At 41.6% G+C, this 25,010-nt stretch overlaps 1 protein-coding gene across 1 annotated transcript; it reads right to left on the reverse strand.

Annotated features, from left to right (window-relative positions):
- Positions 1 to 16,419: 16,419 nt before the first annotated feature.
- Positions 16,420 to 24,689, reverse strand: adora1b (adenosine A1 receptor b). The gene is made up of 2 exons (XM_054797301.1): positions 23,781 to 24,689; positions 16,420 to 20,874 (listed from the first exon to the last, which is right to left on the reverse strand). The coding sequence occupies exons 1-2, from the start codon at positions 24,110 to 24,112 to the stop codon at positions 20,079 to 20,081; spliced, it is 1,128 nt and encodes a 375-aa protein (XP_054653276.1). The 5' UTR covers positions 24,113 to 24,689; the 3' UTR covers positions 16,420 to 20,078.
- Positions 24,690 to 25,010: the final 321 nt, after the last annotated feature.

Here is a 25,010-nt window from a genome sequence, read left to right on the forward strand (position 1 = left end):
ACAAGACATTACAACCTACAGTACTTGCCTCATATGGTAATGAGTATTGAGCACATATTATTTCACAAAAGAAGTGTCTTTATCTTATAAAAAACAACAACAACATGTGTTAACTCGTGTGTTTATGCTCAAGCATGTGTACAGGTATGTGTGTGTGACAGCATCAGGAACCAACGTATGACTCAAGCGGTGTTCCCGTCTTTACTGCCAAAGCTGCAGATGAGGAGCTTTTTTCCTGATTGCACTGCTGACACCTTTTCTTTCTGTCTAACCATGTTTACTTAATGCTTTCACTGCATTTCCATGTACAGTCAACCTCTCATCTACTGCTTCCCAGTAGTCCAGAGTGCTCTGTCTTGGTCAATGTCCTGCTTATTGCTTTCTTACAAAGCAGGAAAAATGGAACATTTAATTGTGTAAGATCCACTTAATGTGAAGACCGCACAGCACATCCTGTTTCTTTGACCTTATATAGTAAAGCAGGTGCACCTACAATGTCCTAAGAGAGAGGAGGCATGATGATTTGGGGATGTGGTTGGATGAGGGAGATATCCTTCCTCATATTTCAATTTCCTGGTGTGGTTGATGCATCATTCATTTTGACACATTCTGTGGGACGTCATTCTTCGTTTGCTAACTTATTGTTGTTATGTCTGAGAAATGTTGTCATCTGGACTTCAGTACTTCTCCATTGCGATACACATTGCTCACCCTCGCACAAGAGCAATCATTAACTCATATGTTTGTTTACACGCATACATTTTGTATATTTAATCTTTTCAAATGTATGAAATGTAGCAAATTTACGCACACCAGCAAACATAATTTGCAGTGGCGTGAAAAACTGCTTGGTCCCTTCCTGATTTTCTTATTTTTGTCACACTTAAATGTTGCAGATCATCAAACAAATTTCAATATTAGTCACTGACAACATAGCTGAACACAAAATGCAGTTTTTAAATGAAACTTTTTAGAATTAAGGGAGATAAAAAATTCAAACCTACATGGCCCTGTGTGAAAAAGTGATTTCCCTCTAAATCTAATAACTGCTTGGGCCACCCTTAGCAGCAATCAAGCTTTTGCGATAACTTACAGCGCTGTGGAGGAATTTTGGCCCACTCATCATTGCAGAATTGTTATAATTCATAATTTGGTCACACAAGCATCAAGTGCAAGCTACTTTTCATTTGACACAGTTGTTATGCTATTTTAGGCTATTCCTGTTTATATGTGGCGCCACGCAGGCCTGCTTTAAAGACATCTGCCTTTGATTTTACGCAGCGTCAAAGACTTAATGAACACGGCTCCACAAATTTGAACAAATACCACAATTCATCTGGCTTTAAAATTTTGCTCACCCAAAACATGTCTGGAAAAGAACCTTGAAAAAGACACATTTTTGTGGGGTTTCCTTCCTAAAATTAGCTTCAATTTAAACACATCATTTACACGTAGGGGTGGCCAACTGCGTCATCACAGAGCTGGAGAATATCATAGTAGAGGAGCGAGTTCCTCAAAATATATGTGGGCAGAATCCAAATGATTAAGCAACCATGAAACAACAAATACACGTCATAGAAAAAGTATTTTTAACAAAAATGCTTCGGTTAAATTTGGATCTATCTAATGTACTACAAAGATGTAGTAGTATTAGTACTGCCTTGCCCCCACCAGAATAAATTCTCCCAATTATGAGTGTGACTTGCATGGTTTAATTTGCAGCCGCATTGTAAATATAAAGTGTTTAAGTGTTTTGTTGGCATGTTCCTTGTAAGCACTTTGAAAGGCCAAAATCACTTCCTGTCAGCCATAACTGATGTGGTTTATTGGCCTGCATCCTTCCTCAGCATCGGGTGTTTTTAAAAAAAAATGATGACTGGCGTTTTGAATTCTGCGGTGGGACACAGTGACAAAACACATACACACACACGCATGCCAGTGTTTGATGTGGAGCCACTATTAGCCCATTTGGTATTTCACATGCTGAGCGCTGTGTTCTGGGAACTTACTTTGCAATATATTTGCAACAACGTTTTTTATTTGCTTATACAGTACACGGGACACGGACCGTATATGGTGTACTGTATCGTACGCATTCCTAAACTGGATCCATTTTGAAGAAGACTCACTCATTATTTACATAAAATGGTAATGGCAATGTATATGTGCCCTACGATTGACTGGCGACCAGTCCAGGGTTTACACTGCCTCTCGCCCGAAGTCACCTGGGATAGGCTCCAGCATACCCCCGCGACCCTAGCGAGGATATGTGGCATAGAAAATGGATGGATGGGTGAACATACACTTTCACAATTCAACATGTCTGAGAAGGAGTAGGAAGAAGCCGGATTTGTTTAGCCCTAACCCCCCCTCCATGTCTCAGCAATTATTGATGGTTTGTTCGCTTCTTGTGTTTAACATTATGATAGGCAAAGGAGGGTAAAAATTTTAAGAGTTTGTAGCAAGGAAAATATATATTTATATATGTTAACAAAAGGGAGGGAAGTCCTGGATCCGCACTGTTGTCCTGATTTGCATTAAAATCTTGTAAAGTAGTTCCTATTCACAGACACATGCACAAACAGCAAAAACATTACATTTCTGGCAGGAGAAATCAGCAACAAAAACAGGCGTGCACCGCGCTGTGCTCTTGGTATCACCCATATCGCCGATGGTGGGTAATGACTCATAAATCCTCATGCTAAGTTTGACAGGAATAATTCCATAAACTAGACAGTTGTCATAAATTTGTCATATGGGACTGTAGGAGCGTACGAGTGACTCACGTTTCCCTCTAGTAAAAAACTGTTGATCTTCTTCTCCAAACACTTCATCAAAATCTACAGTTTTGTCATGTCTAAGTCCAGTTCAGACATTATGTGAGTCAATAATCTGCTAGTAAGAAGGGGAGAACCTTCTGATTCTTTGTACATGATGCCTAGTGGACAATAAGCAGGTCTCTGATTAGGAGTCCACCAGGCTGGTAGGGAGCAAAACGCAGTGCAAACATCGTGTCAATCAAATGTGCTTGGAAGTTCAATCCATATAGTTCATCATCATTTGCTTTTTAATGCTCAAAATAAAAAAAATAGAACTACACTTGGCATAGTGGAAACTTCCTCCAAAATGGAAAGATAGTGGTCTGCATAACAGTGCATTCATTAAGAAAAATGATATGAAAACGCTCAGCTAAGTCTCCAGGCGAGTTATGAAATGTGTAAAATACAATTGGCCTACGTCTTGTCATTTTATTCACGCACGATGTGAGTCCAACTTTTCGTAACATATTTTTTATTACAAAACGTTAGCAGACTGTTAGCATGCGCTGAACTGGAAACCGGAATTGGAAGTCATTGCCCATCAGCAGCTGACACTGTAGTTCTTTGCTAACCAACACAGTTACACCACAAGTCTCTGCGTTTCCTATTTATCATAGCTTCCAAATAACCCAAAATGGAGCCAAAGAAAGTTGCAAGTGTCACCACTTTGATAAAGAAGGTGAGAAACACTATTGAATTCAGTCATTTCTGTGTGAATCTCTGCTCGTCTTTGTCAACAATCAAGTCTTCAATCCAGGTAAAAGTGATGTTAAATGTTCATTTATCCTTTTCATTCATGCATTTCTAGTTGTTTTCTCCATGTAAAACTATGAAGTTGACTTATAAATAACGAGTTAATGGAAATTCCCTTTAATGTCACGATTTTTTTCATGTGCAGTTAACGTGTGCACGTCCTGTTTAACCCACGGCCCACATCCTAGTTTGAAGAAACGCAGCGGTGTGGAAGTTGATGTGGAGCCACAAGTGGGAACAACTATTGAGCAGAAATGGACAAAGAAAACGGTGTTTTGAATAGTAAGTTTAGCTGGCAGAGGGCTGTCGACAGGACCAAAGTTATTAGTAGATACTGTTGCTGTGAGTTGAGCTGTCACTGAGTATGTCGAGTCTCAAATGCCAGGCAGAAGAGAGAAGGTACTGGAGCACTGCAGGTGTTTTTTTAAATTGTCATTTCTACAGTGGTACCTTGGCAAACGAGTGTCTCAACTAATGAGTGATTTTTACATGCCAGCCCTCTCTCGGCTGATTTTTTGCTTTGAACTGCGAGCTAAAATCTGGGTTACGAGCTGTCAGTTCCTGGCAGGCATAGCCGAGGACAGCTTTTTTGGGGGCCTCTGTCAATGTGTCGAAGGCGGAAGTGAGCGAGCACACACGCAGCGCTCAATGAGATGGTGGTAAAGGCTTTCAATGGAATTTATTAGCATTATTATTATTATTATTTATTAGTGATTTATTAACGTTTGTGCTTGAACTGCTGTGTTGACGACAGAATAAAAGTTGCATGTTAAAAGACCTGCGGTGTCATACTTTGATGCCGTTGAAGTCGCCAGACTAAGAAAAGTGTGACGTGTGTGTAAAAGAGTGTTTGTGTGTGTGTATGTCTCTGTAAAAGAGTGTTTGGAAGCGGAGTATAAGCTACTGTATAACCTAACTGCAAACTGACTGTACACTACAGACTGTTCTTTAGCACCCTATTTTTTGTAAGTTGTCAATATTTATTTTTCTAACACCCTGTTTTTATTTCACTTAGTGTTTTCATTAACACTTGCTGGGTGTTTTTTGTAAACCTTTATTTGTAATGTTAATCACAATTATTATTTTGTGAGATTACTTGTTTGAAGAGAATGATATTTAAGGGATGTACAGTTTACCTTACCAATGTCTACTTGTTGTACATTGTGTTGTTTTTTATATGTTGATGTCCATTTTGTGTTGAACCAGAATGTTTGATAAAACAAGAATATGCATAAAGCAAACATATTATCCAGTCTCATATTGATAGGCGTATTAAAAACTTCAAAATGAAAAAAATGTTCTATTTGCGATTAATTACGAGTTAAATATGTACATGTGATTAATCGCAATTAAATATTTTAATCAAGTGACAGCCCTAAAAACTATAATTATAAAACGATAAAAAAAGTGTTTTGTGTTCACTCTTTTCGGTGTCAGGAACAGATTAATTAGATTTGCATTCCAGTAATCCCTTGTTTATCGTGGTTAATTGGTTCCAGAGCTGACTGTGTAAGTGCATTTTTGCAAAGGAGGAATAATCGTTTTCCCATTTTCCTCATTTTCATATTTAGAACATACAAAACCTGCTTAGGACCTTCTAAATTTTTGAACATTATTAGAGCCCTCAAGACATGAACTAACACCCCTATAGTACTGCATAGTAGGCATAATAAGAGTAAATAAGCCATTTAGAACAAATAAGACTTGTAATCATGTGTGTTGCTATAAATGTGTTCCCGAGGGCAGCGGAGAGGTGGGCAGACAGGAAGTCATGTCGGGAGTACTCAAATTTTAGCTTGGCGTTGGTTTATTTTTATTATGGATTATTGTACAATTGTGAGCTAATTCAAACCTGCAATAAAAGCCTGTTGTTCTGGTGATCAAGTCCAGTGTAGAATACTACATACCATTTACAGCATCTTAGAATGCGTCGTCGGAATGCGTTATTTTTGTATTTGAAATAATTTGGCCATTTTTATGCTGAAAATGCCTAATTTTAGGCAAAAAATTCATACAGTTTGCTTATGCAAATTGTCTGACTCATATTCAACCATGAAACAGCATAATCAATTAATTTATATATTTTTGAAAAAACGTGATAGAGTGAGGCCGCGAAATTCGAACCGCAAAGTGGCGAGGGTCAACTATATCTGATTCAGTTAGCGTATGTTTCGGTTTGAGTCTGACCTTCTGGAACAGAATAATGACACTAACGGAAGTTCCACTGTAACGTGAAGCCGCTGTTGACTTTACTATGTGCTACAAGTATAATCTATACAGGACCTACTAACATTGAAGTGTGGGCAAACAGTATATTCCTCACATAAATATGATCATAATCAATGCTTCCTTATACATACGGCACCATAAAGTTACGTAAGTCACGGTTGATATTGTGTGCTGTAGCGCATGGTGGACTCTAACATGGAGCATGACTTCTGCATTCGGTGAACAAATAGTTGATTCGATGTGCACCAAAATTCGACAGGTTCTTGATTTGCACATTTGCCGCCTATCCACAGCATTTTCTAAAAATCAATGAAATAGTTTTTAAGTCGTGAACACAAACCAACGCACAGTGAAAGTGACCAATCATTGACTACGTAGCTATGTACTAAGATAAAGGTACAGAATAGAACGCTGAATGAAGAATGAAGACTTCCTCAGCTTCTGTCTACTGTAGGTACTTTACAGGGTTGGGACAAGTTGGCATTGGTGACCAACAGGATATGAGTCCTGACAGCGAAAGATGCATATGTGCATACATTTTGCAATGAGCCGGTGGAGATGTACAGTACTAGTAATTATAGCAGCCTTAATGTATTGTTGTGTAAATTGTGGCTTTGGGAATGTAATATCGCGAATTGAAGGTGCTATCTGTAATACTTTATTGAGTCGACTGTTGATTCAAATGGATATTTCTAGACAGTGGGGAAAATCCAAATTTTTGCAAATAAACACAGTCAGCAACATTAAACATACAGTTCTTGGAATAAAGCTCACAAGTGAGGCTATGGGTGTGTTCATACTAAACAAATGGAGCCAAACCCTGGAGGGTTGGATTGAGTCCAGGAATCAAACCGACTGTGGTGTGGCCCAAACAACTGCTCTTTGGTTTGATTCGAAGTGGCGTTTTAAATCAAAACTCTGGAGCTGTTGCTCACAGCAAGAGAGCACGTCATTTTACACACCACTGATCCAGAATACATAATGCTGCTTCATCATGTACCGTCCTTCAACAATTTGTGAGGTACTTTTTGTTTGTTTATCCTTCAACTGGACGGACACGGGCTCCAGTGTGGTTAGTATGACAGCCTCACAGTCAGGAAATCAAGGGTTCTATAGGAGTTTGCATATTCTCGGGTACCTCATCCCAAAAACATGCATGTTAGGTTAATGTAAGACTCTAAATTATCCATAGGTGTGAATGTGAGTGTAAATGGTTGTTTGGCCGTATGCGCCCTGTGACTGACTGGTGACCAGTTCAGAGTGTATCCTCAAGTCAGCTGACCTGTGACCCTAATAATCAAGTGTTATGAATGATGAAAGTGTGGGTGAATGACAAGCTGATGAAACTCACATATGCTTGCTGCAACATACAATCACAATCTATTCAATCACAATCACAATCTTATCCTCACTTGTGTATGCTGGAGCCGATCTCATCTGACGAGAGGCGGAGTACACCCTGGACTGGTCGCCAGTCAATCGCAGCACACATATAGACAAATAAGCATTCACACTCACATTCATACCTATGGACAATTTAGAGTTGCCAATGAACATAATATGCATGTTTTTGGAATGTGGGAGGAAACCGGCGTACCTGGAGAAAACCTACGCACACACAGGGAAAACATGCAAACTCCACACAGAGATGCCCCACAGAGGTTCGAACCCAGGTATGTGTGGCCAACATGCTAACCACTAGGTCACTATGCAGCTCCCATCCATTGTCCATTTTAGCATATCGTACAGGGTGAAATGCAAGCTGAATGTGACCATAGCTGACTTGGAATGAGAGGCGGAGAATACCTATTATTAAACACTGTTATAGGATAAACATACAATTACAGCCACATTGACAACTGTGGACAATTTACACTCTTCAGTTGAACTAATAGACATGTTTTTGGAATGTCCGAGGACGCCGTACTAACTGGAGAGAACCTATGCAAGCACAGGGAACATGCAAAATCCACATAGCTAATGTAACAATAATAAACATATTGTTACATTAAGACATCTCAAGTGTCAAAACTGAGCATTATTGTCCTTTTAATGTCCTCATAACGCCATGCATGATGAGTGTATCCACATTGTTCAACCATAATAGTTGCTTACAGAAGAGAAGAAGCTCGCAAAACATGCTCCAGCACGAAATGAACCACAGAGCATCTTAAGGCCAACAGTGCACCTTTATATTTGACTCTATTTACAAAATGTACATGTTGCTATAAATAACCCCAAATAGCATGGTGTGGGTTTAACTTAAGGCCACGCGCAAGAATAAAGTACGTCTGCTGAGGCGTGGGCTGCCGGTGCACACACATCAAGTCCAGGCAGGCATGTTGACTTTATGAACAGCCACATTTCACCACTGCTTTTAAACGTCAATTACTGCTGGTCGTAAGCGGTGGCCTTTATGGGTGTGCCACACGCCCCCAACATCCCAAGCACACACACTACAAGACAGTGACGGCATGGACCACGAAAGCAACACTGATTGTACTGAATAATGTTATTGTGTTTTCAGTTGCGTTTAAGAAACCGAAACATACTCTGCTCTAATACAATTCAATGCAAGAGCTGTGTCAAAAAAGTCTCCTTTACAAAGTAACAAGGCTTAGTTTTGAGGTACTATTTTAACAGTACGTTTATTATTGTGGTTGTAGCTTGCTTACATGAGTGTCACAATATTAGAAATAGCTCTCAGTATAGATACTGTTGTATAGATACTCCCGCCTACTTAATGTTGTGACTGTTGAGAATTTATAGAATGAGTTGCTGTTGCAGGATTTTTAACACCTTCAGAAAATAAGTATCAGGGATGGGAATTTCCCCTTGGTGATAAAGGACAAACAGCTGATAGCAAAGGGGAAGTGAGTCAGTATCAGTACTTGAGCTGCCACTGCATTTTACTTGAGACTTGTTGAGGCAGGCACTTATCCCTCCTTCTGATGTGTTTGTTGGGGTTTGTGCTGCCTTTTAGCTTGGGCTGCACTATATATCGAAAACATATCGTCATTGCAATATTGGTGCGTGCTAATATTGCGAAAAGAGGCGCGATATCGAAAAGAGGCGCGATAAGTTCTAAATAATTCATGCATAAATAATACATTCCTTCCATGCGCACTTTGACAAATCCGTTGCTACCTTAAATGGCGTGACCTTAAGGTGCCGTTTTGCTATTGGCCAGAGCAAGCCATGCTCTCAGCCTCAGCGGAACACCGGTAGGTTTAACAAGAGACGAATGGAGACAAAAGCAGAGAGCAGCTTTCTCCTAAAAGTTGATGAGACCTCGTGAAGCGTTGCGGCACATTACCCAAACTGTATCAATACTGTGTCGGTACTGTGCCGCTGTTTTGCTCAATACTAACACCTGCTGGATGTTACAGGGTGTGCAACACTACCGTGACACATCAGACACATCAATTCCGTCGACAGTCCCTAATGGCGAAGGGGTATATGCTGCTCCCTTGCAAGGTAGATCCAAACCATATAGTGTCTTTATTTGAAAAAGATAAAAGGATGTTCACAATGGGGGATGGGGTAGGCTTAGTCTGAACCATAAAGTTTGTAGCCAAAATTTTGTCCCGGTCCACTCTGATTGCAGACAACATAGTCAAGACACTCAAATTCAATCACTATAGACAATAATATTTAAATTATTGTATTATTTTATCAATACACAAGATGGCCGAGTGGTTAGTATGTTGGCCACACAGTCAGGAGATCGGGAAGACGAGGGTTCGAATCTCCGCTTGGGCATCTCTGTGTGGAGTTTGCATGTTCTTTCCAGGTACTCAGGTTTCCTCCCACATTCCCAAAACATGCATGTTAGGTTAATTGCCGACTCTAAATTGTCCATAGGTATGAATGTGAGTGTGAATGGTTGTCTATATGTGCTGGCAACCAGTCCAGGGTGTACCCCGCCTCTCACCCGAAGTCAGCTGGGATAGGCTCTAGCATATCCCCACAACCCTAATCAGGATAAGCGGCATAGAAAAAGGATGGATGGATTATTTTATTATGTTAATCCAAGTTCAAAATAGCTTTCATATCTTACGATTCAATTTGTCCGATTCAATACAAATTGTATTGAATCTTTATTTTTTAAAATATATATCATTATATAATTGTATCTTAACCCGTGTATCTCGATGCCTATCGAATCATCTACCACAAAGATTTACATCCTCACTTATTATTGATAACAACTTCTATCTGATTAATTAAACTTGTGAGTAATTGAGTTAACACTGGACAAAATGCGATTAATCGTGATTAAATATTTTAATGTTGACAATTTGACAGCCCTAGTTATAATCTATTTAAATGTTCTTCTGTGGCTTCCTCTCACTATAGACTGTTTTGAAGTTAATAAGCCTCTTTCAAAGAGCCAAGTAGGCCTTTGGAGCCACCACCAAAGGATCTCAAATACAAGTATTTGAACAGTGAAATGGCTATCAAGGCCTGCGGGAGAAGTTTAATGAAGGAACCATATGTGACCTTGGTACCCTCCATCTGAACAGCATTTCCTCTTGGCAACTTTTTTTTTTTTTTAAGTGCTTAACCAGCAGGTGGCAGCCTCTTATAAGCACAGTCAATGAGGCCAAGTGGGTGGTGGAAATAGAAGTACTGTACAAGGAATTACTGTCAGGTTTGAAGTGCCACATCTTGTGCATGGAAAAGCTCTCTTTTATCTCCCAGAGTGCATTACACCACAGTAAAACCACCAGAAGCTTAATTAAATATCTTTTATACAAATTAAAATAGTGCAAATCATTCCTTGAATCTTCCTCATCACCTTGGGTTGAAGGATGGCTTGTACTTTAAATCTTTATTTCAGTACTATGCTGTCACAATGCCTCCTGGAGGCAGAGATGTGGTTAAAAGAGATGATAAAATATTGATGTTGATCCAATTTTCTGAGCCTTTTGGTGAATAATTGATTGTCAGGGGAAAATGAGCTTTATTTGCAGCATCTTTATAGAGAGGCATATGCTGAGCCCCAATGTTATTTTGTGTGGGTTGCTCCTCGTAGACTGAAGAAAGACAGCGTCATAGGGATGTGCGAGTCATGAACGAGTCCTTTAAAACTCTCAATCTTTTTTACTGAATCGGAAGTCACTGGTACTTGTCCCTGTTAACTTTTTCACTTACTCACCCCTGCTACCTCTAGATAACTGAAAAAGGAAACAAGGCACCCGAGTCTCTCAACTGGCCTGGAGCTGGACAAAGTAGCTGGGGAGAGGGAAGTCTGGGCTTCCCAGCATAGGCTGATGCCACCGCGACCCGACCTCGGATCAAGTATTCGATTCATTTGCATGAGTGACTCATAAGAACTCCAGTAAAGGAATTGAGTTTCCCATCAATATCATACAATGCTACTGTGAAAACCCTTTTATTAGATGTGCGATTATGCTTTGCATTGTTTCATCACCATTACCATTTATTGTAATTATGATGCATAATATGTGATTGATGTGATTAATTAATTGAGTCATCACTGTGTATCTGTATCTGCTGCAAATGTACCTTGTTATTTTTTTTATGCTAATTCGTTTGAATGCAGCCTCTTGTTAGCAGTTCCCGTGTTGCCAAATCATAATACAAGATGGATCTGAAGCAGATGCTCTTTCAGCAGCCTTGTTTTAATGACTGATTGCTTCTCTGTGAAATGACATGCAAAACAATGCCAGTCAATCTCACACTGACATGTATGTAAATACGATGCTTCCTCCAGCCCTCATGGGCCTTCTACAGACATTTGTGACTTTACATTAGGGAGAAGGGGGGCAGTGCCCCACGGGATCCAGCAGAGGGCATTGTCTTTCCAATACAGTGGAACCTCGGTTTTTGTCATTAGTTGGTTTCAAAAGTTCAGATGAACACTGGAATGTACGTAAACCGAAGCAGTTTTTCCACAGGAAATAATGTAAATCCAATTACCTGTAATCTGTTCCGGCCCCCAAAAAATATAAACCAACAACAGATTTTCGAGAATAATTAGAGTTTTACAATCAGAAAATAATTAGAAATGATGGATTACATGGTTTAATGAACATTTAACATCACTTTTATCTTCATTGAGGAGCTGGAGCAGAGAGAGAGGAGGTCAGAGGAGGTGATCCACACTTGACTTAATTTGAACATGGAGGGGATTTTTGCCGCAACACGTTGGACACAAACAAACTTTTTACGCAAGCTTCTATAGATATACCAGGGTGGATGTAGAAGAAACCAAAACATCCATATAAAGCCTGCCGTGCCTAAATCCAATGCTTTATTTCCTAGGATCGATGCAATCAATTGATTACCTTTTTAAACGACGTTAGATCGATATATGTCGTTCGCAATGGAAACTTGCCGAACACAGATTGATGCAGTTCGATCATAGGAATATAAATCAATACATCGATGTAGTGGATGAATCGTTACACCCCTAATAATATTATAAAAAGAAAGTGTAGAATATAAAAAAAACAGCAAAAATGGGGAAAAAAAGAGCAAAGAGTGAAGATGATATTAATAATAGCCTTTTTCAGCTATATAGCAAAGCAGTTTTTTCTTGAAATGTATATAACTTCTGAACATATTTACTCATGTTGCTTTACAAAATGCCAAAGTGGCCCTTGCATCCTTTAATTTTTCAGTATATGGCCCTCGCTGTCTAGTGGTTAGCATGTTGGCCACACAGCCACAGTCAGGAGATCGGGAAGACCTGGGTTCGAATCGCCGTTGGAGTTTGCATGTTCTCCTCGTGCGTGCGTACGTGAGTTTTCTCCGGGTACTCCGGTTTCCTCCCACATTCCAAAAACATGCATGTTAGGTTAATTGGCGACTCAAAATTGATGAATGTGTATGTGTATGAATGTGAGTGTGAATGGTTGTCTATATGTGATTGGCTGGCGACTTGTCCAGGGTGTACCCCGCCTGTCGCCTGAAGTCAGTTGGGATAGGTTCCAGCATACCCCCGCGACCCTAATGAGGAGAAGCAGCATAGAAGATGGATGGATGGATGGATGGCCCTCGCTGGTGTCCTTGCAGCAAAAACACCCTGCACTATAGCATAGCTTTTTCAGAACAACATACAGTATATTGCTGTGTGCTGAGGTGTTAAAAGCATACTCACACAGAAGAGAGAGTGCTGTCGTTTTCCTGGTAAATAGCCATATCTAAGTGGTTGGTACCCCAGCGTATAAAAACGCCACTGGTCGCAGCAGCTCCCTAAGAGTGATGCAGTAAGGGTACAAAGTGGAGATTGTTGTGACAAGTCGTCATGTTTCCTGTTGTGAAGTGGCACCACGAGCACAACACTCTTGCATATTCATGACGCAGGTAGATCAAACTGCTTGTCACGCCTTCTGTGACATGTCTGCCATTCTTTATTTTTCAGTATTTTTAGTGTATCTTTTGTGTTGCTTGTAAGTGCTCCTTACTGCTTCTTCTGTTTTGTGTCTCTCAAATGCTGGTTTTCCTGAGGCAGGCGGAGTTACTCGATGAGCACAGCTGCATCCCATCAGCACCTCCACTTATTCACCTCAGTGCTTCAGGAAGGTGTGGAATTATTCCTTTGTTTGGATGCTTCTGACCATGCTTCATGTCACCTCGTCTCACTAGACTTCCTCCTTGGTAATGGTAATGGTTTAATTTATCTTGAACATGCACACAAATTACACTGGAGCACATCACATAACACAATTCACAGTTCCGCATGTCCAAAAAGGAGTAGGAAGAACACTTATTTAATCCTACCCCTCGCCCGTTTCACAAGAGTTGCAATGCATTTGTTCAATGTACTGTACAACCGACTTAATGATGGTAATAAATTGATAATAGCTGATGAAATACTTGCCAGGGACACAGTTTGATGATGAGTGAGTACAGACGATGTACTCACCAGAAATGAAGAGTTAGTGGTCAGTGTAAGAGTGATTAGACTTACTTAGCATTGTATGTTAAGTATTGTATGTATCTTTCTTGTACTTTATAAACATCGATTGCTTGTACTGTTTCTTGAAATTGCTCATTTTAGTGCATTGTTTGTGTTCCTTACTCAATCCGTTCCACAACTTGATTCCACACACAGAAATGCTGAAGGTTTTTACTGTTGTCCGCGCATAAAAGTGTTTTAGGTTTAATTTTTCCCTACGATCATGCAGCATTTCTCCTCTCTTGCTGAGAAGAATTGTTTTACATTTTTGGGTAACATGTTATTGTTTGTTTTATGCATAATTTTAGCTGTTTGGAAGTTTACCAGATTAGAAAATTTTAATAATAGTGATTTTAGGAATAAAGGGTTTGTATGTTCCATGTAAGTGGCGTTACGGATTATCCTAGCTGACCTTTTTTGTAGCACGGCTAGTGAGTGAAGTGTACTTTTATAGTTATTGCCCCATATCTCCACACAGTAAGTTAGATATAGTAATACCAGAGAGCAGTTGAGAGTATGGAGTGATTTTTGGTCTAGAACATATTTAGCTTTATTCAGTATTGAGGAATTTCTCACCACTTTATGTTCCATTTCATTCCATTCCATTTTCCTCCGCTTACCGGGTCGCGGGGACAGCAGTCTTAGTAGGGAAGCCTAGACTTCCAGTCCCCAAACACCTCCTCCAGCTTCACCGGGAGGACACCAAAGCATTCTCAGGCCAGCTGTGAGACATAATCCCTCCAGCGTGTCTTAGGTCTTCCCCGGGGCCTTCTCCTGGCTGGGCATGCCCGAAACACCTCACCTGGGAGGCGTCCGGGAGGCATCCGGACTAGATGCCCGAGCCACCTCAGCTGGCTCCTCCCGATGTGAAGGAGCAGCGGCTCTACTCTGAGCTCCTCCCGGATGACCGAGCTCCTCACCCTATCTCTTAGGGTGAGTCCCGCCACCCTACGGAGAAAACTCATTTCAGCCGCTTGTATCAGCGATCTCGTTCTTTCGGTCACGACCCAAAGCTCATGACCATAAGTGAGGGTGGGAAGATAGATCGAACGGTAAATTGAGAGCTTTGCCTTCCGGCTCAGCTCTCTCTTCACCACGACAGTCCGGTACAGCGACCGCATTACTGCAGACTCTGCAACGATCTGCCTGTCGACCTCGCGCTTCAACCTTCCCTCACTCGTGAACAAGACTCCGAGATACTTGAACTCCTCCACCTGGGGCTGGACCTCATTCCCAACACTTTATGTTGTATATTTTTAATGTGAGATTTCCAGTTCATATCGTTATGTATTACGAACCCAAGAAATTTTCTTTAGTATCAATTTGGACTTTTTACACTTTTGTTATTCACTAGCCTTCATTTCTGCTCATCCAGTAGCCCGTCTGTTTCTCAGGTAGGTTTTAGTTGCACTATTTGGACTTGGCCTGTTCCCTCTTTTGTCGTCATACAGTCGGACTATATTTTGCACTGTAGTTTTTATTTGCTATATTAGTTGCTGCTCTTGTGTTCAATTAAAAATTGTTCTTACCTGGAGTTAGCTTGCCTCTGTATCCGGGGATCCACACCTGAACTTCCATGCACCAGGCGTGACACTGCTCTTCCATTTTTAATGCAAAACGCCTCTTAGGGGGACATAAATATGGCATGCACTTGATGGTTTGCTGACGCCAAGGGACGGACTTATCATGTCAGCTACTGTGCAGCAAAAGACTTACCAGATTCAAAGCACCCTGAGGAAATGCAGATTCAAAATCGAGAGTTAACCACAAAGGCCCACAAATGAAAAGGTCGTTTGCAGTCACTGTATGTCATCTAATGCAGAGACCCACAACACAACACATTTTGTGCATCATGCAATTTGCCAATGTCAATACATTTAAAAGAAAAAATCATCCTGCACCTTGTACAGTTTAACAGCACAATATGAATATGTAAAGGTGAAAATTTTCCTAAACAACATCCACATTAGCCCAAAGGACAGGATTGCCGCAAGCAAAGGTCACTTCTTCTGCTGTATCAGAAACACAAGCATACTGTTGCTACGAATTTGAGTTATTATCTAAATTTGATACATAGTTGTATCCTGAAACTCTGCATTTGTCTAGGAAAGCAAGTCAGCATGGTATGAATACTCCTGTATTTACCGCATGATTTTGTTTAGTTTAAGTTTTGCTCTGTGAGACCATGGTTGCTGCAACGTATTTTCTATTATATTGTGGAGCTGAAGGAGAAAAAATAAGAATATGTTGACAATTGGAATATTCAATATTTTAATCCTACCAAATCAAATTAAGCCAATAAGTGGAGAAATGGGCTGTCAGAGCTTTCACGTCTTTCAACTTATCAAAGAGCCTCCACTGTGTTATTGCACTGTGGTAATGAGAATTCTGACACTGCTGCAGGAAGAGCGCCCATGGAAACTTGAGATATCCTGTGTTGACTTCTGAGGAATAATCACACATTGGCAAGTGAGGGTGCCAGAATAGAAGTAAAATAGGACAGAAATGGCTTTTTTTTTAGTGATTGAGTAGAGGGGTGGACTTGATCTTCTCTGCTGTGCTGCACAAGACATTTGCTGATATTTGCATATTTTTCATATATGAAGACTGCAAATGCTGGGAATCATGACCTTTTAAAAGAAGACAATAACAGTGAGATACAGTTTTTGTGCCAATGGTATGGAACACACTTTAATAACTGAGCTACAAATGTCCCAGTTTATCATTATGCAAAATATTGAGCTTACAGTGTAGTAAAGAAACACTCACACAATCATCAGGTTACACTGTTTGGACAGAAGTCTTAAGACGCAGCCTTTAATTTAATTAAACGGGTCGTAATCTTTTGGAAAATGGTATAGGAACATTTTGGGGGACTGTCCCCCAGTGCACAAGCGCAGGCAGGCCCCTCCCTCGGGTGCAACATCAGTGACGTCTGACCTCACCTGGACAAAAATGCCCAGAGACACATTCCAACATCTTGTGGAAAGTCCGAGAAGAGAGCAGTAGAAGCTGCCACATATTATAGCCACAAAATAAGCACCGACTTTATTTTCATTTACTGTACGTGGAATTGTCCCAATACTTTTGTCCGTGTAGTGTACCTTCTGAGACAGTTAAATAAGTCCAAAGCAGGTAAAAGTGAATAAGGCCATAGGAGCCAATGCCTCTAGTAGTTGGTTGGGATTAAGTCATCATCCATCCAAGAAGGGGGGGGAGTAGGAAGTCCTCACTTTCATCTCTAGAGCACATTGACCAGGGGATGGAGCTTTAAGTGCATCTTTTCCTTCTCCCCAAAGATTAGATGCCATCCCATCATTGCAAGTCTTCCGCACGCAGTCTCTTAAAGGTTAAAAGCACGTATTTGCCTTAAAATGCCCCCCGTCTCATCCCAACATGTTCATTTCTGGTGTCAGCACTGCTGGATTACAGAGGGAAGACGAGTTAAGGGATTACAAAAACAGTTGTTGTCAGCACATACACACTTTTGTGCAAAAATATTCCCCCCAGCGCCACTTGTACGTCACCATTGTGCGGTTAAGACCCTGAAGAAGTTCACAGCTGTTCTGCCCTCATCTAGTATTTACATTAATATTACATTCATTTTCTTGAGCTGCTGTCAACACATCGAAACAGTAATATGATGGATGCACACTGTATGATTTTAGAAGTGTTGTTTTTAAATTCCAACTCACACTTGCCTGCAAGAAAAAAATCAAAACTGACAATTCAAGTGTTCACGCTGTATGTTCTAGCTGTTGCTGTTCCATTGGGGATTCTTTGGGTGTGAGTAGCATGTTTTTCAAACAGTTGTCAATTGTCAAAACAATTCAGGAATGCTTCAGATATACAGTCTTGTGCATATTAGGACTTTGTTTGTGTACACCAGTGGTTCTCAATTATTTTCTGCAATTCCCCCACTGGGGGACAGAAGTGTTTTTGCGCCCCGGATTTGAAATACTATTGAGAAACTGATATCTATTTATTTATCTGTACTGTACAGACTGAACTTGAAACTGAAACCAGCGAAATGCAACAAATAACAAATCATACAACAAATGGAGAGCAGGGACGGAAAAGTGTATTCAAGAGTCAAATTCAAGAGACACATTCATACATGTTGGTAGATCTGCGCTGATATTGAAAGTCCTCCCTGACTGTCACACCCCTCCACTTTTTGAAAAGCACTGGTGTACGCTAACTCTTCTACTCCGAAACATATTCAGACAAAAAGTGTGTCTTTGTCAATACATGCACCCCTACTGTGTTTTCTGTGCGCTCTACAAACACCCACAAAAATTTGAACAAAACTGGTTGAAAAACACGAGCACCATCGAGCAAAACGTTTCTGCAGGGTCATGGGTGGGAATAATTTTGTATAAGTCATTGACCATTTGTCGAGTGAATATAAAACTTTAATGATGTCTGTATTACTTACTCTATCATTATCTATGATTCATCTGTAATATTTTATCTGTATTGCTATTATATTGTATGCTTTTATGCTTTTTTTTTACATAATTGCTCGATGCTAATGCTAACAGCAACAGCAACTGAGAAGCAACGTGCTTCTTGTCATCGTGTGCGCCTTCATTCAAAGAAAGCATGTATACATGCAATAACAATCTTCAGAACATGACTTTGGCTGGCTGTTCATCCACTTTGTGCAGGCGCACTAACGGAAAAGGTCTCAGAGTTTGCAAAAAAATTTGTAAATTAGAATTATCTGACAAGCCAGAATGTACCCAATTATCATATGACTGCTTGGGAGATGGCAGCCACTTCTGGTACCCACTTTTTACACCGCATGACTGATAATGCCCAACGAGACTTAAAATTAGCCCAAAAGTGGTTCACTTGGCTCCGTGTATGCCCAGCTTTAGAGAGTAGAGGATCCTTCCCTGGTGATTGTGTTAATCTTCATTCAAGTCATGTATAAATCTGACATTGGTACTGACCAACCACAATAATTTAACTAGCACATTTTACACCAACTTCTGCACCAAACATCTTACAGCTTAACACTAGAAGTCCCACAGCCCAGCCATTTGGCTTTTCTAACTTTCATGCCCCCAAAACAGCCAAGTGGCTAGATTAGTTTTGAACTAATATCCTAATGTGTTCAGAGAATCAGAGTCATCATCTGTGAACCGCTAATCTAGCAGGTAATAGCTGTGTTTACAAAACAAAGGTGGGTAATTGTAGGTTATTGAGTTATTCATTTTAAACCACATACCCTTTCGGCTGTTCTATGAGCATGGGAGTAAGAAAACCCCTGGGACTTCTTTAACCGAATCTCACACGAAAACAGACACTAAGTCACTGTCATAAAGGTATAATAAATTATTGCAAGTTAATTCCAGCGCAGATTTCCTGTATTACTGACTCCTCCTGAGTAAAGGTGAATCTTCCTGTTGATGTTGTTCATCTTAGCATCCACAAGCACTTGATTGGAAGTCCTGCTCCTCATTAGAATACAGTGAATCCCCGCAAATTTGCAGTTTTTTGGTCAAAATTTGTTTTTTTTCTCTGAAAATAGACTCATTCATTCTAATTTGATAATAATTTCTAAATACATGATAAAACAGGTCAAATGTACACCAACCATGTACCACAGTTAAAAAAAGCCCACCATTTTTACATGTTTATGTCTTTAAGCTTCACTTGTAATGTTTTTCCATCAAATGTTGAGGTTTTTCAATTTGTTCAACCGCCCTTGAATGCACCATTTTTGCTCTGATACGCAAAAGTGAAACATATATAACAATCCGGCCTAAAACCTTGCATTAAGGTGAACATAAGTTAACATATAATGGTAAATCATTACTGGCAATTGCAACAGGCAAGCAGTGTGGATTATGTTAACACAGCTTGGAGAAACGCCTTCTCTGACAGCTACAACTCAGGGACAACCCAGCTGCCTGCAGAGCAGCGGAGCCTCGCACTACAGCTAGCCGCTTCAGAGGTGGAGGCGGCCCCACAATAGAAGTGTGGCTGTTGTATTAGTCCCTAACTCCGATTCATCTCCAATCATCGTTGTCATTCATCTATACATTTTATAATTTAAAATGCATTGTGCATTTTAGCATTTAGTCACTTTTACTGTTGTTGATCCAAAATCGCAGGAGAACGTAAATATCAAGCTAGCAGGAGGGTTTGGAGGGGTAGAAGCGAGCCTTGTGTCAAAAATAGAGATTTTATGGGCGTAGCAATCACTTGCAGATTTTCACCATTCGCAAGCAGGCTAGGAGCAAAACCCCCGCGAAAAGCGGGGATCTACTGTACATTCACAATGAGAAGAGATAGTTCTTGTGCTATAATCCCCAGACTGCTTTCAGCTCCTTGCTTTAAATTGCATTCTGCTCCAATAAATGGGGGTGTTCTTTCATCTGCAGAGTTTCAGTCCTCTGGTCCAGGGACTCCCCAGCTTGAGGTGAGAGGTGTTGGGTGTCGGCTGTCTTGCTCCCCTTCCAAGGGAGCTGTGCAGGTGTGGACCTCTGTGGCTCTGGATTTGGCATCTCCTTCCTGTCACTAGGCTGGATCTCCAGAGCAGGGGTGTCCTTGCAGCAAAAATACTGCTGCCAGATTTTACGGAAGGCTGTGCGGAACTTCTTGATGCGGAAGGCGTAAACAATCGGATTGACGGCAGAGTTGCCGTGGGTGAGCAGGATGGCAATGTAGATGAGGATGATGGGCTTCTGGCACTCAGGACAGAAGAGTGTGATGCAGTTGATGATGTGCAGGGGGAGCCAGCTGATGGCAAAGAGAAAAAGGACCAGAGCCAATGATTTAGCAAGATTGAGCTCCTTGTCGTAGTACTTGTTGGGGTCAGTGTGGCTGGCTGTAAACTTTTTACTATTGAGCTGCTTGTGGATCATGTAGAAGATCTCTGCATAAATGACCAGCATGAGCAAGAGGGGCGGCAGCACCCAGCCGAAAAAGTTGAAATAAACCATATAGTCCATGCTTATGACGTTCTCAAACTGGCAAGTGATGACAAGGTCAGAGCTGATGGAGCTGTTCCGTTGGAGACGCCTCAGGTTGTTCCAGCCCAACATGGGGGTGAGGCCCACGACAAAAGCTACTGTCCAGCACGCCACTACTGCCATCCCGGCTCGCCGAGGTGTCACCACACGCTTGTACCTACGTGTGCCGAAAGAGAGGAAGCATCATGTCAGCAGATTGGACAAGAAAAATTTGACATTCACAGAGAAAACCCCAAAAGACCCCTTTCAAGAGCACAGATGAACGCACGCTCTCCACACTTCATTTGCTCTGGGCAACATCACCTCCACCACGGACGCCAGTGTGGGTTTTGATTGTTTTTGACTTTTCTTAAAATAGGCCGGGGAAACATGCCAGGCGGAGACAGGAGGACCCCTCTGGAAAACGGCCGGAATGGACCCCTCTAGGCCAAAATGGTAAGTGCGGCCAAGCCGGCGGTACCCCTCTAATCCCCCGACTGGAACTACAGGTGGCCGCTGACAAGGTGCCGGGATCAGCTTGATAACGTGGAGCAGGCATTGGAAGGGTCTGAGGTTTGAGGCAGCGCGGAGCAGGCACCGGTGGAGTCGGCAGCTGACGTGGTGTAGGCTCCAGAAGCGTCAGGGACTGATGCAGTGCGCACTCCCGGGGTGCCGCAGGCTTGTGACGACATGGAGCGGCCACGGCAACGCGGGTACGGGAGAACAACTGGAGCTTGCAGTGCTGACTTTGAGCAGGGGCTGACGTAGACTGCACGATGGGCCGGCACTCTGGAACAGGGTGGGGAGATTTGCTGCACCTTGGCTTGTGGTGGCGAGGAAGACGCCATGCCGGTGCGTGAGCGGTGAAGAAGTAACCAACATAACGACAAGAAGAGATGCACGGTGGCCGAGTGGTTAGCATGTTGGCCCCACTATCAGGCAACCTGGGTCCAAATCTCTGTTGGAACATCTCTGTGTGGGAGTTGCATGTTCTCCCTGGAGGTATTCTCTGTGTACTCTGGCTTCCTGCCACATTCCAACAATATGCATCTTAGGTTAATTGGAGACTCTAAAAATGGTTGATAGGTACGAATGGTTGTTTGTCTATAGGAAAACCTCTCTTAAAGAATAACACTCCTACATCTAGAATATGTGAAAACATTTTGCTTAAATCTAGCCTCAGAAACGCAAATTTTATCTCATTTTATGAATCTTACTTACTTCTTACCTTGTAATAAGTACATTTTACTTAAAGCTTGCAATGTGATTAAGAACAACTTGCTTATACTATGACTCATTATAATTCTTAAAAGTCGCAAGAAAAATATTCTAGTTATACGAATTCTAGCCAAGCAAATTTTGCTTACCCCATTGTCAGAATTTTTGCTTGAAATAACAAAAGTTGTCTCATTGTAAGATAATTTGGGCTCCTTTCAAGTATGGCTGTTTTTGCAGTACGGTGGTAATGCTGGCGACGACCCCAGGATGCAGAGACGAGACCCAAGTACAGCTAAATATATATATTTAATAATGCTATGTCGAGCGGAAACAGGGGTCCAGCATCTAACAAGCTTACAAGCACATGTAAAGCACAATCAATCAATGCACCAGCAACTAAGAGACACCCACGGCTGAACTAAGTAATCAGGAGGACAATTAGAGGCAGGTAACTAAAGAAGGCAAATTTTGCGGAAAACAGAACAAAGGCAAACAGGAATTAATACAAAATAAGAGCCTGAAAAACAGAACTTCTGCATAAAAAGGGAAAATAACTGTCACACAGGCAAACATACAGGGCGTGCCGTAACCAACAATTCCACACATTCAACAGAATTCTTAATGATTAGGGTGCCACTGCAGTGCCTCACAAATGTGAGATATTGCTCACATTTCAGCAACCATTTTATTATATCTTTTCAAGGGACAATACTGTAAAAATGAAACTTGGCTGTAACTCAGAGTAGTCAATGTATGGCTTGTATAGCAGCATAAATTTACAGACAACACAGAGCCATTGTTGTGTAAATATCTGGGAACACGTGTGAGTACACCTCACAGTGAACATGTCCAAATTGTGTCCAAAGTGTCAATACTCATGTGAGCCCCGTTGATGTGTAGCCTTGCCTTAATCCTCTTAAGCATGGAATTCATCAGAGCTGCACAGGTTGTTTATAGGAATCCTCTTCCACTGGAGCCGGTGGATGATAGACACCTCGCGCTCCTCCACCTTCCTTCCACTTGAGGATGCCGCACAGGTGGGCAATTAGATTCAGGTCTGGAGACATGTGGCCGCTCCTTCATCGTCACCTTCACCTTCCTCAGAAAGACACCTGTCATCTTGGAGGTGTGTTTGGGATCGTTATCATGTTGGAAAACCTCAAGGGAGGGAATCATGCTCTGCTTCAGAATGTTACATGTTTCCTCTCAATGAACCACAGCTCCCCAGTCTGGAAGTACTCATGCACTTACACACTTGACTGTATAGGCATGGCACCATTATGTTGCTGCTCACTCTTGTTCCCATATTTAATGACTGCATGTTATCTGTAAATCTATTCCGTTATACCAGCTTTACACTGACTATTCTAACGTATATCCAGGTTTCATTTCTATAGTACTGTCCTTTGAGTATTCTGTAATAAAAATTGTTGGTGAAATGTGAATGGTGTTTTCACTTTTGTATGTTTGAAGAGAAACACTGCTCACTGGTCTTACATGAGGCTTGGCTGGTTCTTGATAAGTAAATACAGCCTTGAACAGGAGATTACACACTGAGGCTATCACAGGCAATATTGCCGCACAATCTTGTCAAGCCTTTAAGCACCACTGCTTTGTTTTCTGCCTGCCTATAAAGCTGGTATCAAGCATAAAGGAGGGCATCAATGAATATCTTCCAATAACAAACACGGATAGAGTAGAGGCTAATTAAATCTTTATCTATGTTCAGTCAGACTGGTAGGGTGGAGGCATCTTAAAGTGAAACTAGATCCAAGAGGTAATACTTAATGTTCATGCACAAGCTCACCACCACCACCACCACCACCACCTTCACCATCATCATCACCATCATCGTCATTATCATACCTGGTTGGGATCTTGACCCTTAGATAGCGGTCAATGGCGATGGCCAGCAGCGCCAAAATGGAACTTTGGGTGAGCACCAGCACCGTGCAGGCCACCAGCAGGCAGCTATAGAAGTGAGTTTGGAGTCCGATGCTAATGGTGATGGCCAGAGGGATGACCAGCGCTCCCACCGCTATGTCTGCCAAAGCCAAAGAGACGATGAAACAAAAGGTGGTGTCCCGCAGGGATTTGTTGATTTTCACCGCCCACACCACCATCACATTGCCGATGACAGACGCCACCGCGATCACCACCTCCATGCCTATGTAGATGGTCAAAAGTCCTCCGGACATCCTTGCAGATGATTTTCTCCTTTATAGGAAGCTTTTTTTTGTCAATTCAAAAAAAAAATAAAGGTTTTGGCTACAACAGTGCTTGTAAAATGATCCACGCGTCAATCAGTTCCACCTCGTAAGAATAACTGTAGTGTGAAGAAGCTGGTTAACAAGCAGGGCAGACAGAAGGATGGAGGATCCCCCTCCTATGTGAAGCAAGTGTGAGCTCCGTGCGTCCCAGCTGATGCGCGCGCTGGCTGCTTCCACTCCGCTGCTCCTGGAGGAGAGGTGCATCCTTGTACATGGAGGGGGCTTCACGTCGATAATTCGGCTAAACTAAACAAAGAGGGGATTTTTAAGCTAAAAAAAAAGACAAACTGTCTCCTCGCATGCGCGCCAACACGTACTTGAAGCCAATAGGACGCCCCCACCTCTTTCCTCCCTCAGGGTGCGCTTTCATGCAATCGCTTAAAAATAGCAATATGATTTACTCTTCGGTCCATTTAGCTTAGTTGCTTGTCTTACGGAACTATCATCCATGCGCAGCATCCTTCAGTGGGACCGTCCCACGCAATGTCTTTCAGTATAGGAAAGGCTATACTTTACGTTCGACGTCTTGGCGTCCATTACAGGCAGTAATGGACCTTGCACTCTTGTGCCGTTGCTTTGATAAGAGGTGAGGCATGAGCTAACTACAAATAACTGAGATAAAGTCCATGGAAATGGCACACATCATTGTGATGCACCTTGCCAACAATTCATTCATGATAAGGAGGTCACACTGTTCAAAGGTTCTAATGAGATCCTACACAATACAAAACAACTATAACATGTGGGATTTAATATTAATGTTTATTATTGTGGTTGTAGTTTGCACAGTGAATTGCCTTGCATCATACTGAGAGCCGGCTAATAT

The sequence above is a fragment of the Dunckerocampus dactyliophorus genome, chromosome 1, assembly GCF_027744805.1.
Source record: "Dunckerocampus dactyliophorus isolate RoL2022-P2 chromosome 1, RoL_Ddac_1.1, whole genome shotgun sequence".
In the NCBI taxonomy this organism is placed as follows: domain Eukaryota; kingdom Metazoa; phylum Chordata; class Actinopteri; order Syngnathiformes; family Syngnathidae; genus Dunckerocampus; species Dunckerocampus dactyliophorus.